Genomic DNA, 18,352 nt, shown 5'->3' with positions numbered 1-18,352 from the left:
AGTTGTCATAGGTCTTTTGCTGGCCTCCCTCACTAGTCCCCTTCTTGCACGGCCATTCAGTTTTTCAGGATGGCTTGCTCTAGGCAGATTTACAGCTGTGCCATTTTCTTTCCATTTCTTGATTATTGACTAAACTGGACTCCAAGAGATATTAAGTGACTTGCAAATTTTCTTGTATCTATCTCCTGACTTGTGTTTTTCAATAACCTTTCCATGGAGTTGCATGTCGTGTTCTTTTGTCTTCATGGTGTAGTTTTTGCCAGGATACTGACTCATCAGCAGTTGGACCTTCCAGGTACAGGTGTAGTTTTACTACAATCAATTGAAACACTGCACACAGGTGATCTCTATTTAACTAACTATGTGACTTCTAAAACCAATTGGTTGCACCAGTGATGTCATATTAAGGAGTGGGGGGGGGGGTGAGTACTTAAGCGATCAATTATTTTGTGTTTTGCATTTGTAATTAATTTAGTTCACTTTGTAGAGATCTGTTTTCACTTTGACACAAAAGAGTTTTTTTGCCATTGATCAAATTAAATCCACTGTGATTCAATGTTGTAAAACAATATAAAAAGAAATTTTCCAAGGTGGAATACTTTTTATTGACACTGTATGATCTTGTCAAAGTCCTTGCTGAAGTTCATGTAGACAGCATCCATTGTCTTGCCGCCTTCAACTTTTGATAAATTCCTTGAAAAGCTCTATAAGATTGGCTTGACACAAAGCCGTGTTGTCTATCCCTAATCAGTCCCTGTCCATCCAAATACTTATATATCCAGTCTCTTAGAATACCTTCCATAACTTTCCCACTCCTGATGTCAGACTCACTGGCCTATAATTTCCTGGCTTACTCTTAGAGTCTTTCTTAAACACCAGAACAACATTAGTTATCCTCCCTTCCTCCAGCACCTCACCCGTAGCTAAGGATGTTTAAAATATCTCTGCTATGGCCCTTGCGATTTCTGCACTAGCCTGCCACAGGGTTCAAAGGAACACATTGTCAGGCCTTGGAGATTTATCCACCTTAATTTGCCTCAAGACAGCAAACATCTCCCCCTCCTCTGTAATCTATATAGGATCCATGACCTTGCTGCTGATTGCCTCACATCCATAGAGTATGTGTCCATTTCCTGAGTAAGTGGATGCAAAAAATGTATTTAAATCTCCCTCTTTTTTTGCTCCATGCATAGATTTCCCCTCTGATCTTCCAGAGGACCAATTTATACCTTGCTATCCTTTTGTTCTTGGAAACCGGCATAAGCACCGGCCTGATGGGCCACAAGGCTCGTGATAGACTTTAATCTAAAAATCCTTTTGTTCTTAATATATCTGGAATAGCACTTGGGATTGTTCTTCACCTTGTCTGCTAGAGCATCCTCATCTTCTTTTAGCCCTCCTGATCCTTAAGCTTTCTCTTCAATTTCTTATGCTCCTCAAGTACCTCATTTATTGCTGCCTGCCTATACCTGCTAGGCACCTCCTTTTTCTTAACCAGGGCCTCAGTATCTCTCGAAAAACAAGATTCCCTAAATCTGTGTGTGTGATGCCTTTTATTTCGACAGGAACAAACAAACTCTATACTCTAAAAATTTCACTTTTGAAAGCCCCGCACTTACCAAGTACACCTTTTCCAGTAAACAACCCACTTACCAGATCCTTTCTGATACCATTAAAAGTGGCCTTTCTCCAATTTAGAATCTCACCCCAAGAACCAGACCTATCCTTTTCCACAACTACCTTGAAACTAATGATATTATGATCACTAGATGCAAAGTGCTCCCCTACACATACTTCTGTCACTTGGCCTGTCTCATTCCCTAACAGGAGATCTAATATTGTACTCCCTTATGTTCGGACTTCTACGTACTGCTTAAGGAAACTTTTACGAACACTTTTGACAAACTCTTGTCACATCCAGCCCTGCTCCTCTAACCCATGGACTGTTGGGTGGTCTATAATACAATCGAGTTAATGAGCTTGTACATTTCTTCAGTTCTACCCATTAAGCCTCAGTAAATGAGCTCTCCAGTCTGTCCTGTCTGAGCACTACTGTGACATTTTCCCTGTCTAGTATTACCGCCGCTTCCACCAATGGAATACTAGAAGTGTTATGTATGAACATTTGCCGAGTTTACAAACCCATTCATTCAGTTCATTCATTTTTCTGAAAATGTAACAAAAGGTATACAGCGCCTTGAAAATGTATTCAGCCACCACAACTATCTTCAAATTTTACTGTCTCATTTTCTAAATTTAAAATAGATTGAAGTAGGATTTTTTGAGCTAATCTGCAAAACATTGTGCACCATGTCATATCAAAAGAAAAATTCCAAAACCGGTCAATAATTACTAAAAATTAAAAACCAAAATTTTGGAGCTGAAAAACTATTCATCCCTTTTGTAATTACTAAGCTAACTTTACTCAACTGCCATATACTGTTTATCATACGAACTCACCCAATTTATTGATGTAGAAAATTGGAAGATTACCGGTTTTCAATGAATTCATAAGAATACGTACCCCCTCTCTCAGTAAGGTCCAGCAGTCTGGTAGATCTTCAACGGATCAAGACAAAAAAACATTCAAGTCAAGTCATGGAAATGATAATACAGAAGCACAAGACCATCTCAAAGGCACTGAACGTACCTTAGAGTTCAGTGCCATCCATCGTGGAAAAAGTGGAAAAATTATGAAACCACAGCTCCGTTGCCTAGGTCAGTCCACCCCTTTAATCTTAGTCACTGGAGAAGAATGGGTACAAGCAGTGATGCCAACAGTCACACTGAGCGAGCTACTGAAGTCAGTGGCTGCCACTGAAGGTGAAGTTCATGGCTCCATTATATCTGAGGCCTTGCACAAATGGGTATTTATGGAAGAGTGGCAAGGAAGAAGTCCTGTCTTTTTTTATTTAAAAAAAAGCATCTCCTTGGCTGTAAAAAGGTTGCAGAGCATCACTTAGATGTGGAAAAAGATCTTGTGGTTGGATGAGACTAAAGTAGAACTTCTTGGCCTCAACACTAAGTATATCAGCCAGGTAACACCATCCCCACTGCCAGAGCAATCATTGGGTATCTGCAAATGCGGAAAATTGATGTCCTTAAGTGGCCCAGTCAGAGTCATGACTTTAGCCCAGACGAACATCTCTGGCAAGACCTCAAGATTGCTGTCCACCGCCATTCACCAACTAACCTGACACAGCTTGAGCAATTTTGCAAAGAGGAATGGGCAAATTTGCTTCATCAAGTTGTGCAAAGCTGATAGAGACTTATCCGAAAAGACTACTGACTGTAATAGGTCTGAGTGTTGGTTCAACTAAGTACTGAGAAAAGGGGGATGAATACTTTCGAACTACTGGCATATCAGTTCTCGGAGTTTTAGTTTTTCATGCTAATTTTCCCTGTTTTAGGAGCTGTGAAAAATGAACATAATTCACAAGTAAAATCCCTGGTTGTAGAACTCGTTTATGTGAGGATTGGGGCTGAATACTTTTACATGGTGCTTTATGGTTGCTGAAATTGGAGATGGCAAATAAATAAGGATATTGGTTGTGAAGATACTGCTTTCTTATGTGGGAGTATGTAGACTAGATGTCATCTATGATGAAGTAGGTAGACTGGAATGCAAATTTCAGGTTGCAGTCAGATAACTAAAGATGGTAGTTGTGAAGAAGATGTAAAGAGGCTATGAAAGCTGCAGTTAGGTTAACTGGGTGGTCAAGGATCTGGTTAATGAAGTATGTATAATATGGAAACTTATAAAATTATCAGTTTTGAAATTTAAAATAATAAAATATTTACTGAAACTTAGAAGAGAGGCAACTTGGTAGATCTTAGAATCAGAATCGGGTTTATTATCACAGGCATGTGTCATGAAATTTGTTAACTTAGCAGCAGCAGGTAAATGCAGTACATGATAATATATTTTTAAAAAATAAGATTACTCGTTGTGAAGAGGCTGCTTTCTCATGTGGGAGTATATAGACTAGTTGTCATCTATGATGAATTAGGTAGACTAGAATGCAAAATTCAGGTTGCAGTCAGATCAGTTATCATATATGTAGTTGAGACCCAAGTCTGAGGGTCTCAGCGATATATTTTTAAAAAGTATTAATGCATTTCCAGCATGTTCTGATTTTTTCATCTAGGGTCCAGTTACAATCAATGAACAAAATTCCACAACTTGTAATCAGTGTCTTGCAGTTCTTTCACAATATTTATTGTCCTTAATCGAAATCTCAGAATTATCATCTAAGATCTGGAGGCAGTGGTTCAAATTTTGCTATCACAGTTGAGGAGTTTGGATTTAAAAATGTAAGAAATGTGAATGGGTGTAGGTATGTGGCCGTTAAAACCTTTTCCACCATTTATTAAGGCCGTGACTGATATGTTCCTTGATGTCATTTCCTTCGCTCTTACCTTATCCCTTGATTTCCTGAGTATTCAGAAACCTCTGTACTCTATAATTAAATATCCTGAACTACAGGAAGAATTTCTTCTGTATAACAGTTTTCTTTTATAATTCTGTATAATTTTCTTGAGAAATAAATCACTAAAATTGTTCAATGTAATCATTTTCTGATTGATACTTTTTAACGTTACAGCGTGTTGGTGGCAGCATTCGTCCATGGAAGCAAATGTATGTGGTTCTTCGTGGCCATTCTCTATTTTTGTACAAAGATAAAAAGGAAAAGGCAACTCATGCAACTTGTCAAACTGAAGAAGAACAACCAATCAGCATCAAAGCCTGCTTGATCGATATCTCATATAGTGAAACCAAGCGTAAGCATGTGTTTCGACTAACCACTTCTGAGTGTGAATACCTCTTTCAGGCTGAGGATCGGGAGGATATGTTGGCATGGATTAAGACCATACAAGAAAACAGCAATTTGGATGATGAAGTAAGTGTATTTTGTTATCTGCCTGCAGAAAAAGGGAAACAGATTATCAAGACTATTGTTACCCCTTTCACATCTGGCTCTCTTAACTCATAAATATACTGTTATATCGGTCTTTTAGAACTTAGTAGTTTTTATTATGTAGCTAAAGCAAGTTCAATAAAGTATTAGAATGCAATATTAAGAATTAAGGACCTACCTTTAAACATAAATTTTAATTGTCCAACAAATTTTATCATTGAGTTCATGATTTTTTTTGAATGTGAGGATAACTGGAAAAATGTCTGTAATACCCTATATTTAAAAAAAAAAGTCCCTGATTTTTTTTTTAAAAGGTGGGACTGAAATTTGTTGCAGCTTGCCCATTGCAAATATTTTCAACCACAAGTTATAGGAAATGCATCAGAAGGTGAATTGCAACAAGTTATCATGAGAAAATACCTTCTTTTTCTCCTTCTGTTCAACTCCAAAAACTTAGGTTGAAGGTCCTTCCATTGAGGAGTTGTTCCAGTATTTGGACTCAATAACATTGAAGGATGGATACTGTATTGCAGCTGTATAAAACTTTGGTTAGGCCTGCGCTTGGAGTATTATCTGCAGTTCTGGTCAGTCCACTCAGGGAGGGCGTGGAGGCTTTAGAGGGGGTGCAGAAGAGATTTACCAGGATGCTGCCTGGATTACCGGGTATTAACTATGAGGCAAGGTTGGACAAACGTAGATTATTTTCTCTGGAGAGTTGGAGACCGAGGGGAGAGCTGATATGGGTATATAAAGTTATGAGAGGCACAGATACAGTGGATGATCAGAATGTTTTTCTCAGGCTAGAAATGGCAAATACTAGAGGGCATAGCTTCAAGGTGAGACAGTGAAAGTTTAAAAATGATGTACAGTGCAAGCCTTTTTAATAGGGAATTAGTAGTGCTGTTAAAGAGGCTTTTAGATAGGCACATGAGCATGTGGGGAGATAATTCATATGCATGTAGAAGGGATTTGTTTAATTTGGCATCTTGTTGGCATAGATATTATGGACCTAAGGGCCTGTTCTTGTTCTGTGTACACCATAACAGGATGTTGTGTGTTTTGAAAGCGAAGGAGAAATAGAATTAATGTTTCTGGTTGAGAAGCTGCATCAGAACTAGTAAAGTGAGAAAACACAAAAGCCAATATTTTTTGTTTTTATTTCAGATTTCCAGTACATGTAGGTATTTAGTTTGCTTTACAGTAATGATTTTTTCATGCACTTGCTGCCATTGGACTGCTTGGTTGTAGAGGCCATAAGTTTGGAAGATATGTTTTAATTAACCTAGGCAAGTAATTGTAATGCATTTTATATAAACCACACATGACAGCTGCAGTGCTCCAATGGTTGAAGAAATCAATGTTTAGGTTTGTGAATGGGGTACTAAGAAATAGTCAGTGCTAAGTTGAGTAGTAATAAGCAGGGCACTTAGTGTACAGTGGTTAAAGATTATAAAAAGAGGGAAGATAGTGTATGAGTGCAAACTAGTAAATAATATACATACAGAGCTTTAACTGATAGAGTGAGCAACTAATGTAAACATCAGTCCATTAGAGGGCAAGACTGGGAAATAAATAAGAAATCAAAAAATGACAAAGATTCTTGGGGAGTTATTTTCAAATGAAAATATCTCAATAACAATAAATACAATATTTAAGGACCTTAAAGCAATCTCCACCATTAGAGAAAGATTACTCTGCAACCAAACCAATTTGAAGAATTTACTCGAGTTCTTTAAGGCTATGACAAACGTGTAGATATATGGGCATCGGAATCTGAATCAGGTTTAATATGAACAGCATACATGTTGTGAAATTTGTTGTTTGGTGGCATAATAATAAAAACTATAAATTACTATATATCTAGTACAACCTACTTGATGGTTGCAAAGAGAAGAGGGCACGTCCTGGGTGATGTGGGCCCTCAGTGATGGATGCTGGGGGGGTGGGGTGGGGGGGAGATGCAGGGTGTCTAGTGCCTATGATGGAGCTGGCTGAATTTACAAATTTCTGCAGCTTTGTCTGATACCGTGCAGTCGCCCCTCCATACCAGACAGTGATGTAACCAGCTAGAATCCTCTCCATGGTACATCTATAGGAATTTGCAGGTGTCTTTGGTGACATACTAATTCTCCTCAAACTGCTAATGAAACATAGCTGCTGTTGTGTCTTCTTTGTAATTGCATCAGATAGATCCTCAGAGACATTGACACCCAGGAACTTGAGACTGCTCACCCTTTCCATTTCTGATCCCTCAGAGAGGACTAGTTTGTGTTCCCTCAACTGCCCCTTCCTGATGTCAACAATTAATTCCTTGGTCATACTGACATTGAGTGCAAGGTTGCTGCTGCAGCATGTTCCAGCCAGAAAATCTGTCTCACTTCTGCATGCTTGCTCATCACCATCTTAAATTCTGCCAGCAATAGTGGTGTTGTCAGCAAATTTATAGATGGTGTTTGAGCTGTGCCTAGCCACACATCGTGGGACTACAGAGAGTACGCCGTGGGCTAAGCACACATCTTTGAGGTGTAGCAGTGTTGATCGTCAGCGAGGAGGAGATGTTATTTCTGATCCGCACATTCTGTGGTCTCCCGGTGAGGAAATCTAGGATCCAGTTATTTGGAGCTTGTTGATTAGAATTGAGGGTACGATTGTGTTGAATGCTGAGTTGTAATCAACAAACATTATTCTGATGTAGGTATTACTATTGTCCAGGTGATCCAAGACCAAATGGAGAGCCAGAGAGATTACATCCACTGTAGACCTACTGTGGCAATAAGCAAATCCTCGCCTAGGGAGGAGTTGATTCTAGCCATGACCAATCTCGCAAAGCACTTCATCACAGTAGATGTGACTGCTACTAGACAATAGTCATTGAGGCAGCTCACCCTACTCTTCTGGGGCACTGGTATGATTGTCACCCTTTTGAAGCAGGTGTGATCCTCTGACTACTGCAAGGAGTGTGAATAAGTAGGGAAATTCAGGATTAAGTCAGACACAAGAAGATTAAGAAAAAAAGACTAAAAGCAAAACAAAATGTGTGAAAAGGAAAATTACGTAATAAAGATAGCATGTGTAACTTAAACATTGAATCAGTCAGTTCACAATCCATAGTATTTTATGAATGTTAGAAACAGTTGCCATCACATTTTTTCCTAGCAGATGCAGTTTTCACAAAGCTTTATTTCCATGAGAAATTTTATTGATTAATTTCTCAAAACTGGGTGGTTGCTGGAAAGATCTGCATTTATTGCCCATTCATAATTGCCAGAGATAGTAGTTGACTAACACTTTGAACCACTGCAGTGCTGATTGAGAAAAAGTTCCAGTATTTACACCCTAGTGACAATAAAACAGCAAGATATCAATATTCAGATAGTAATCGTTTCAAGCATCTGAAATGTGGTGGTTCAAAGTACCTTATTTCATTGTGCTACCTAAGAATTGTTATGTGTTTGCCTCGGCCTTGCTACATGTTGACACAGCGTCTTTATTTATTGAGGAGATGCAAATTGGATTAAGAACTGTATAATCAGCATTTATTATTTTCACCTCTTCTTACAGAGAATGGGTTATTAATAAAGAAGATCTTCTTAATATTATGATCTATTGTGTATTTGTTTATAGCATTTTGTGTATATCCATACAAGAAGAAATAATATGTTTGTCTTGTAGGACACAGGAGTTACAAGTAGAGATTTAATTAGTCGGAAGATTAAAGAATACAGTACCATGATGAAGTAAGTAGGTTTGTTTTACTAGTCTAGTTTTCATGAACTATGATTTTGAACTTAAACCCACTTTTGATTTACAATTTAATTTATCACAAAATTAAGCTATCACCAGACTGTGCAGGACATTTGGGTTCAAAAACATTACCTTCTCTGTCACTGGATATGCAAGATTGAATAAGGCCTTGTGCATTATTTGTGTCCGTGCCTAAGTAAATGAATGGATAATAATAAAACACAAAAGTTACTGTAAATCTCCATTTAAAGAAAATTATTAGTTTACAGTACATGTGCAAATAATTCCTTTGAAATATCTTACTGGATTTTCTTTTTCAGTACTTCTGGCAGTAAATCAGAACCATCTCCTAAAACACCACGGCAGACTCTCAGTATTAGACAGACCTTCTTGGGATCCAAAACTGATCCAAAGAGCCCACATTCTCCAAAGCAAGAGCTGGAAAGAAGACTTATAAGTATGTATCATTGTATAACTAATCATCTCAAATTTTTTTCTCTTTCAATCATACAATTTATTTTTAATTGTTAACTTCATTTAAATGGTATTAAAGTCTAATTATTTAAATAAGTAGAAATTTATTTGTTTATCCAGTTAACTAAATAACTTTAACAATTTTTTTTTGGCATACTTAAGCCCCGCGTACAGAGAGGAGCTATTGTGTGGGACTCTGCTCTCCAAGGCAACTGAAGGCACAGCTGTCTGGAAAGGAGCATTTTAAATGCAGCCTGTGCAATAGATCATAACTGAAGGACGTTAGGTACCTTTAAGACATAGAAGTGGGTAGAGATACAATACGGTTTCTGGAGCCGTAGCAGAGTTTCATATGGGAATTGGACAAGCTAGAATATGGATTTAAGCCAAAGTTAGTTTAGTATATAATATGTGAGATTACACATGAAGATGTGAATATATATTTTTCTTCAAATCAATATTAGTTGCAAAATACTTAATCTAAAATGAAATTAATGATACAATACTTAACTGAAATAATTTTTGCCATACACCGATATCAAAGAGAAGTTATTTTACCATTCAGATGACACAAGCCCACCAAAAGACAAAGGAACGTGGCGAAGAGGTATTCCTAGTTTAATGAGAAAACCTTTTGAAAAGAAACCAGGTCCTGGTGTAACATTTGGTGTCAGGTTAGATGATTGTCCACCTGCTCTTCACAATAAGGTATGTGCAATCTAGTAGAGAATGCTGTGGTGTACAGTTAGTATTTAAAACACAAAAATAAAAAGTGTCCCTTCAAAAGAGAACGTTTTGTCTTTGAGCCCTCTGAAAGCAGGCTCACTGTTAGTTTTCCCCACACATCTCTCACCAAGTTTTAAAGTGCCTTTAAAAGAAATGTCTTCTTCAGAAGGTCTTGCATCAACTTGTATTCAGAATTCCATTAAAACAACACAATGTGACAGTTATTGAAATGTAATAATTGAATTTATACCCTTATTTAAATAGTTTATCTTAAGCTCTTCTAATAATTGGCATTCTGCTGTGACATTATGTGTTAAATTTGTTTTCCTTACTTTGTTCCCATATATATTATAGGAATTATAAATTACTCCATAATCTAAAGATGTTTGAACCTAATACATGAATGAGTAGTATTATGGTTAAGCTACTTTTATTCCATCAAGACAACTATGGTCCATATACTGCATCTCAGAAATATTTTGGTTCTGAGCACTTGCATTGAGGAATTCCAAAGGCTTGACATTTCATTTCTAAACAGAATACCATTAAATAATAGCCTATGGTTTAAACTCTATCTGTTTCTGTTAACTTAACCTCTCCACTCTGGATTTGATACTAAGAGTTTACCTACTCAATTACAAAACAATTTGTAATTACACTAACCTTCTTTCTGATTATAATCCTACAATTGCCACTATTTAAACAATGATGGGGTTCCTGGCCACAAAATAGATAGTTTGCTCACATTTCAGATTTTAAGCATTTTGAAAATTGATATTTTATATTTAACTCTCAGAAACTGAGTTATAGAAAAAAATCACATTGTGAAAGTTACATCAACAGTCATAACAGATTGTAAAATAAGTTAAGGCTCATTGCAACAGGAAATGCACTGAGTGATGTGTAATGTTACTGCAGTTGGGTCTCGTTTTTCTGCTTTGGAAGTATTAATGACCATTCACAGAAGAGTATTTGTTCAGAGTTTCACTATAACAGTCTATAATTTTTTTTCAAAAGAGGGCATGACTTGAGTCTTGAGTTCATTTGATATCTTTTTGTCATCTCTTGGAGCATAATACTCAGCCAGTGCCCTCTATTAACCTCGTACGTTCACCATTTTTCTCTTTATAAGAGAACTAGTCAGTCCTGCTATAGGTCATCTATCTGTGTTATTGACTCAGTTTCGCCTTCTCCACTAGTATGGCCTGATCTGCTCCTAGAGCTCAATACTTAGCAGCTTTGTCTTTTTGTTTTCTCTCCCCATCTGCCATTATCTATAGCTCTTCTGTGTTCTCTCCCTGTAGTCGCTCTCATCAATCTATCAGATTTTTTTCTTAAATTTATCCCTATTATCAATTCTAACCTTTCTTTATTTTCCACTTCTGAAGAAGGGTCTTCAAGCTAAAATGGAAACTCTGTTTCTCTTTCCACAGATGCTTCCTGGCATATTGGTTGTTCCCAAAATTTTCTATTTTTGTTTCACATTTTCAAAACTAAAGTGGTTCATTATTGTCACATGTACATACCACAGAGGATAGTCTGACTTCATGCTAATCACTCACTCTTCTGAATCTGTCAACCTATTGAACAACACTAACAGAGGAGAGAGACAAAGTTCACTCATTTGAGCCCACCAGCCTCAGTGATTAACCGGAATCTTAAAATATAACTAATCCTGAGAGCATGGATTAGAAAATAGAAATTCCTACCTCCCATTCTTATAATTTTCAAAGGCTACCTCCTAACTATATGGAATATCTGGTGTTGAAGAATAAATATGCATTTGTCAGTGACACCATATTCTGAATGCAAAATGAGAACACTGATCAGTTCCCCCCCCCCCACCCAGTAGAGAATTTTGAAAGAGAACTACAATGTAATTATTGTATTGTACTGAAATAGCTTACAAGTTGTTCAAATAAATTACTATTTGTATAGCTAATTATGTAGGTTTTAATAAGGTATATTTAATAGCTTACCAGCTTGTGTTTTGTAGTATGTACCATTTATAGTTGAGGTCTGCTGCAATTTGGTTGAAGAGAAAGGACTTGAGTACACTGGAATCTACAGAGTGCCAGGAAATAATGCTGCTATATCAAGCTTGCAAGAAGAGCTCAACAAAGGAGTGACTGATATTGACTTTATGGATGATGTAAGTTTTGAAACCTTTCTGATTTTGTATTTTGAAATATTTTTATTACTGTGCATTAAAAGTAATAAATTTGTTCTCCTCTACAATGTTTCAAAACACAGAAATGGCGAGATCTGAATGTTATAAGTAGTTTACTGAAATCCTTCTTCCGAAAACTTCCAGAGCCTCTCTTCACAAATGGTAATTATCTCCGATTGTTTTAGTCCAACCTTTATCTACAGTAATTAGCAAACAGTAAGGCATATGAATTGTGATATTTCATTGTTTGTTTTGAAATCCACTTCATTAAAGCTTGTAGAACTGCAGATCATTGCTTAGTTGCATTACAGTTAACCAGTTTATATTAAGTATCTTTTCACTTGCCAGGTGTTTAAAAAAAACCTGTTCACAAGAAATAGTTTAGTACATATGGAATATGATCTGTTAAGTATGCTTAAAACTTTATACACTCTGGCCGCTTTATTAGCTACCTCCTGTCTTCTGCCACTGTAGCTATGAACTCCAAGGTTCAATGTGTTGTGCATTCAGAGATGCTCTTCTACACACCACTGTTGTAATGCATGGCTTTTTGAGATACATCTTGAACCAGTCTAGCCATTCTCTGGCCTCTCTCATTAACAAGGCATTTTCACCTACAGAACTGTTGCTTGCTGCATGTTTTTTGTTTTGCACATCATTCTTTGTGAATTCTTGAGACAGTTGTGCATGAAATTCCCGGGAGATTGATGGTTTTTGAGATACTCAAACCACTCTGTGTGGTACCAACAATCAATCCACAGTCACAGTCACTTGCATCATATTTCTTCTCTTCCCCCCCCCCATTCTGATTATTGGACTGAACAACAACTAAACCTTTTGATCATGTCTGAGTGTATTTTCCTATCAACTTTTGTATTCTCTTCAAGGTGGATTGTTTACTTACAACTAATTTGTCCATAATTTTTCTAAACAGAGTTGGATAGCAGACACCATGGACAGAGTTGTCAGAAGCAATTGTTTAAACCCTGACCCTGCTTTACGTAAAACTCATTAAGCATTACTCTTTAATAGAATTCCCTATAATCCTTGCTACATCTGTTTTTTTTTAATTAATTTAAACCAACAAGAGATTTGTTCATGATTACAGCAAGTCACTGTGGGTACAGGTGTTGTTGTTGTTCGTCCATCGTCGGCGTCGATGAGGACCTCGACACCATAATGATGGTGTCGAGACTAGCGCGTGATTTGGATTTAAGTGAGGGAGAGTTGCGCAGCGTCAGCCTCACTCTCTCTTCCCAATTCCCATCTGGATCCAGTGGCAAGACAGAGTCTAGATGGCTGGAGATGGGACTAGGCGCAGTGGATGACCAGGACGTCTTCTGTGTCTTGTCCTGCTCTACACGTTCCACGACGCTTGCAGAGACCGCTTTCTTGACCATTGGACCTTCCATTGGTCTCATCCGCTTAATCCGCCGGAGCTTGTCTTCACATGCTGGGATAGACAACTCCCTATCTCACCGAGGGTTTGAGACCCGTCGGCTACCCTCACCTGGTTTAGCCGGCTTGTCGAAGCCATTGCCCGGGGTGTGGCCACTGTCGCATGCAAACAGCTACAGGGAGCCACAGGTGAGAGCTGAGTGCCAGGTGGACTAACCGCCCTGAAAAGGACGCGACATGTTCCCCCACCAGAGGTGCTACCCCTCCCTGACACCCCATATACCCTGGGTACAGGTGTATTAGTTATAGGCACAACAGAGTAAATTCCAGTACAAAGAAGCAACACTTCACAGTGGTGATGGTCACAGTTTGTTCCCCGGATCTTTGAGGACTTGCTCTCTGAATGTGTGCATTGCGATCTCATGTTAACCCTATTATACTTACAGTGTTGACTGCAGGTTCTCTTTCTTCTGGTTGTCGTTGTAGGCTCCCTCTTTCCCCACACTTCTATTCGCAGTTTTTGTGATCTTGCAGTCTCTTAAGGAATCTTACCATTATCATTTCAATGATACTTTTAATATTTTACTACTCTTGTTCCTTGTGTTACTGAAAAGGTATCAGTAGCCCATTGCTTAATGTAGCCTTTGACAGTGATACAATGCAAGATTCAGTCATTATGTCGAGAACATTTGAACAGCAGTGTAATTAGATTTCATTTTGTCTTAAAACTAAGTCCTTTGTCTTTGAAGTTCACATGTTCTGTGCTCACACTGCTGTGAGGCACATGTCCTTACACTCAGGTAATTTCATCTCCAACTACAATCATCCTTGTGCTCAGTACACCTCCAGCCAGTAGAGTTTTTTTTACATATTTGTTTACTGGAGTACTTAATGCTGTGCTTGTTCAATTGTTGCCTTGAGGCTGTGGGCAGCCACACTTATCTATCCTCTTGAATGGAGCACTTTGTCCATGTTTTGACTTAAGGTAAAAAGACCCTAATGGCAGTTGTTTACAGGCCTCCAAACGGCAGACGGGATGTGGATTACAAATTACAGCCAGAGATAGAAAAAGAATGTCAGAAGGACAATGTCATGATAATCGTTAGGGATTTAAACATGAAAGTGGATTGGGAAAATCAAGCCAGTACTGGACCTCAGGAGAGAGAATTTGTAGAATGTCTAAGGGATGGCTTTTTAGAACAGTTTGTTGTTGAGCCCACTAGGGGATTGGCTGTGCTGGATTGAATGTTTTGTGATGATCCGGAGGTGATAAGAGAGCTTAAGGTTAAGGAACCCAAGGGGAACAGTGATCACAATATGATGGAGTTACAGGTGCACATTCCTTTATCTGAAATTCTGAAATCCAAAAAGCTCCGAAAACAGAAGTTTATTTTTCGCCAACAGCTGACGTCACTGAGGTGTGACATGGCAGCACTAGCAGAGGCCGTCAGACGTCAGTTGTGGCTCAGCGCTCGTACTGGTTACACGTGCGTTTGCTGTTTGCTGATGTTTTGTGTTCACTGTTGACTTTGTGTGTAATTTCACTGTGAAAATGTCAAAAAGAGCTGCAGGTACCCCTATGGGTAACAATGAGAAAAAGAGAAGGAAGCATCTATCATTATCAATAACGCAGAAAGTGGAGTTATTGTAGAAGCTTGATCATAGTGTGTCTGTGTGGCGTCTTACTGAAGGAACTACCACTGTATATGATTTAAATAAACAGAAAGACAAGTTATTGAAGTTTTATAGTTATAGTGACAGTGACATTCTACATTTATTTCAATAAGTCATTTACCATGTGTTTGATTCGGTTTGTTTGAAGCTGCATATTTTTATGTTTTGTTGAATGTTTTTGTTGGAAATAAAAATTTTTCTTGTCATTATTCCCTAAACAATACAGTATAACAACTACTTACATAGCATTTACTTTGTATTAGGTATTATAAGTAATCTAGAGATGATTTAAAGTATACGGGAGGATGTGCGTAGTTTTGATGCACCGCCGGGTCCTAAAGTCCACTGCATTGAGACAGGTTAAATAAGGGCCTTGAGCATACGTGTTTTTTGGTATCGGGGTGGGGGGGGGGTGTCTGAAATACGAAAAATTCTGAATTCTGAAATGCAACTTGGCCCCAATGATTTCGGATAAGGGATTGTGGACTTTTACTTTGAAATTTTAGAAGGAGAAACTAAATTCCAATGTGTCAGTATTTCAGTGGAATAAAGGAAATTACAATGGCATGAGAGGGGAGCTGGCCAATGTTGGCTGGAAAGAAACACTAGCAGGAAGGACAGCAGAGTAGCAATGGAGTTTCTGCAAAAAATGAGGGAAGTGCAAGACAGATATATTCCAAATAAGAAGAAATTTTCAAAAGAAAGAAGGACACTACTGTGGCTGACAAGTGAAGTCAGAGCCAAAGTAAAAGCAAAAGAGAGGGCATACAAGGAAGCTAGAGCTAGTGGGAAGATAGAGGATTGGGGAGATTTTAAAAACTTGCAGAAGGAAACTAAGGCGATCATTCAGAAAAAGATGAATTATGAAATGAAGCTGGTGACTAATATCAAAGAAGATATTAAAAGTTTTTTTAAGTATATAAAGGGTAAAAGAGAGTTGAGGGTAGAGTAGGACCAATAGAAAACAACGCTGGAGATTTTGTAATGAGAGACACAGAGATGGAAGAGGAACTGAATGTGTATTTTGCATCAGTCTTCACAGTGGAAGACATCTGCAGTATACCAGACATTCAAGAGTGTCAGGGAAGTGAAGTATGTGCAGTGAAAGTTATGACTGAGAAGGTGCCCAGGAAGCTTAATGGCCTGAGGGAGGATAAATCTGGACCTGATGGAATGCACCCTCGGGTTCTGAAGGAAGTAGCTGGAGAGATTGTGGAGGCATTAACAATGATCTTTCAAGAATTGGTAGATTCTGGCATTGTACCGGATGACTGGAAAATCGCAGATGTTACCCCACTATTTAAGAAGAATGGGAGGCAGCAGAAAGGAAACTATAGACCTGTTAGCCTGACATCAGTGGTTGGGAAATTGTTGGAATCGATTGTTAGGGATGAGTTTACGGAGTACCTGGAGGCACATGACAAGATAGGCGAAAGCCAGAATGGATTCCTGAAAGGAAAATCCTGGCTGACTAACGTACTGCAATTTTTTGAGGAAATTACAAGCAGGGTAGACAAAGGAGATGCAGTAGGTGTGGTGTACTTGGATTTTCAGAAGGCCTTTGACGAGGTGCCGCACATGAGGCTGCTTAGCAAGATAAGAGCCTGTGGAATTACAGGGGAGTTACTACCATGGGTGGAGCATTGGCTGATCGGCAGACAACAGAGAGTGAGAATAAAGGGATCCTATTCTGGCTGGCTGCCAGTTACCAGTGGAGTTCCACAGGGGTCGGTGTTGGGACCATTGCTTTTTACGATTTATGTCAATCATTTGGATTACGGGATTAGTGGATTTGTGGCTAAATTTGCCGATGATACAAAGATAGGTGGAGGAACGGGTAGTGTTGAGGAAACAGAGAGCCTGCAGAGAGACTTAGGTGGTTTAGGGGAATGGGCAAAATGCAGCGATGCAAAGGGACTTAGAAGTCCTTGTGCAGGATACCCTAAAGGTTAGCCTCCGGGTTGAGTTGGTGATGAAGAAGGTGAATGCAATGTTGGTATTCATTTCTAGAGGTATAGAATATAAGAGAAGGGATGTGATGTTGAGGCTGTCTAAGGCAATCGTGAGACCAAACTTGGAGTATTGTGTATAGTTTTGGGCTCCTTATTTTAGAAAGGGTATACTGACCTTGGAGAGAAGATTCACGAAAATGATTCCAGGAATGAAAGGGTTACCGTATGAGGAACGTCTGGCAGCTCTTGGGTTGTATTCCTTGTGTTATGTACCCCGTAACTGGGTTGCCAAACCAGCAGAAATGGATCACTCAGTTGGAGTCTGGATTACTGGAACTAAGAAAGTTTTATTAAAGAAATAAGCAACACAGTACTCTAATAGTAAGGATATAAATGCAACAGGTTAGCAATGAATAAACACACATATACACAGAACTAGGATAATGGGGTCAATCAAGCTGTATCGCAGTCTAGGGGTAAAATGATCAATCACAAGTGACAGAGTTCAGTTCGCAGTAATCGCTGTTGTGCCGTTGGAGAGAGAGAGAGAGAGAGAACGAATGAATATTCAAATCGGATTCCAAACAGACCTTCGATATTCCTCGCAGTCAGCTTTCGGGCGAGCCCTTTGTAATGTCTTCTGAGGTCACCGACTGTGACCCCTCCGTTCCAGATACGATTGCTCCTCGGCAGTGAACCCGGCACCCAGGCAAGGGCGGACACACAAACTGGGTTCCCGCCGACCGTATCTTTCCACCCTGTGCGTCTATGGCTGGTCCCGCGACCAGCCCTCCAAAACTCTCACCGACTTGTAGGGGCGCACCGCTTCCAGGGTCTCGTTACCTCGTGGTGTCGTGAGTGGTGTCTGTTGCCTTAGCGAACCTGTCCCCTTTTATCCCCCCTGTTGGGGTATCGCCTGTCCATCAGACTTCAAACAGTTCAGGGTTCAAAGCGGCCGGTCTTAACAATACTCAGACCGGTGTCTCCTTCCGTTAAACTCTCTCGTCTCCTCATTAACATTTCCAAATGCTGCTCCATTGTCTTACTTATCTCTCTCTCTCCTGAAGACAGGTGGCAGATCAACTGATGATCCCACTTGTGATAGCACAGGACAGTTAACATCTTAGTCTATGTGTACTTTTGTAACCCTCTTTTGTCACACCCCTCCCCTTTAAGGATTTTTACCGGGGTAAAAATTATAAGCATGAATACATTATTAGATACACACAAATATACATCTTCATCAGCTATTTGGCTAATACAGAGAATTTTAAGTTGTCAACACCTTGACAGAC

General features: G+C 38.9%; 1 protein-coding gene across 5 annotated transcripts in view; it reads left to right on the top strand.

Moving 5' to 3' along the window:
• LOC140195486 (rho GTPase-activating protein 21-like) overlaps positions 1-18,352 on the top strand; it is a 348,737-nt gene that overhangs the window by 308,187 nt on the left and 22,198 nt on the right. For all 5 annotated transcript variants that reach the window (XM_072253856.1, XM_072253852.1, XM_072253850.1 and 2 more), the window contains 6 exons: positions 4,605-4,901; positions 8,592-8,656; positions 8,984-9,120; positions 9,703-9,845; positions 11,860-12,015; positions 12,117-12,195. In XM_072253856.1, the coding sequence (XP_072109957.1) occupies positions 4,605-4,901; positions 8,592-8,656; positions 8,984-9,120; positions 9,703-9,845; positions 11,860-12,015; positions 12,117-12,195 (877 nt within the window). The remainder of the gene's footprint in view (positions 1-4,604; positions 4,902-8,591; positions 8,657-8,983; positions 9,121-9,702; positions 9,846-11,859; positions 12,016-12,116; positions 12,196-18,352) is intronic.

The sequence above is a fragment of the Mobula birostris genome, chromosome 3 (genome assembly GCF_030028105.1).
Source record: "Mobula birostris isolate sMobBir1 chromosome 3, sMobBir1.hap1, whole genome shotgun sequence".
Taxonomy (NCBI): Eukaryota; Metazoa; Chordata; class Chondrichthyes; order Myliobatiformes; family Myliobatidae; genus Mobula; species Mobula birostris.
The sequence above is the reverse complement of the archived record's forward strand: the minus strand, read 5'-3'. Positions and strand labels throughout refer to the sequence as shown.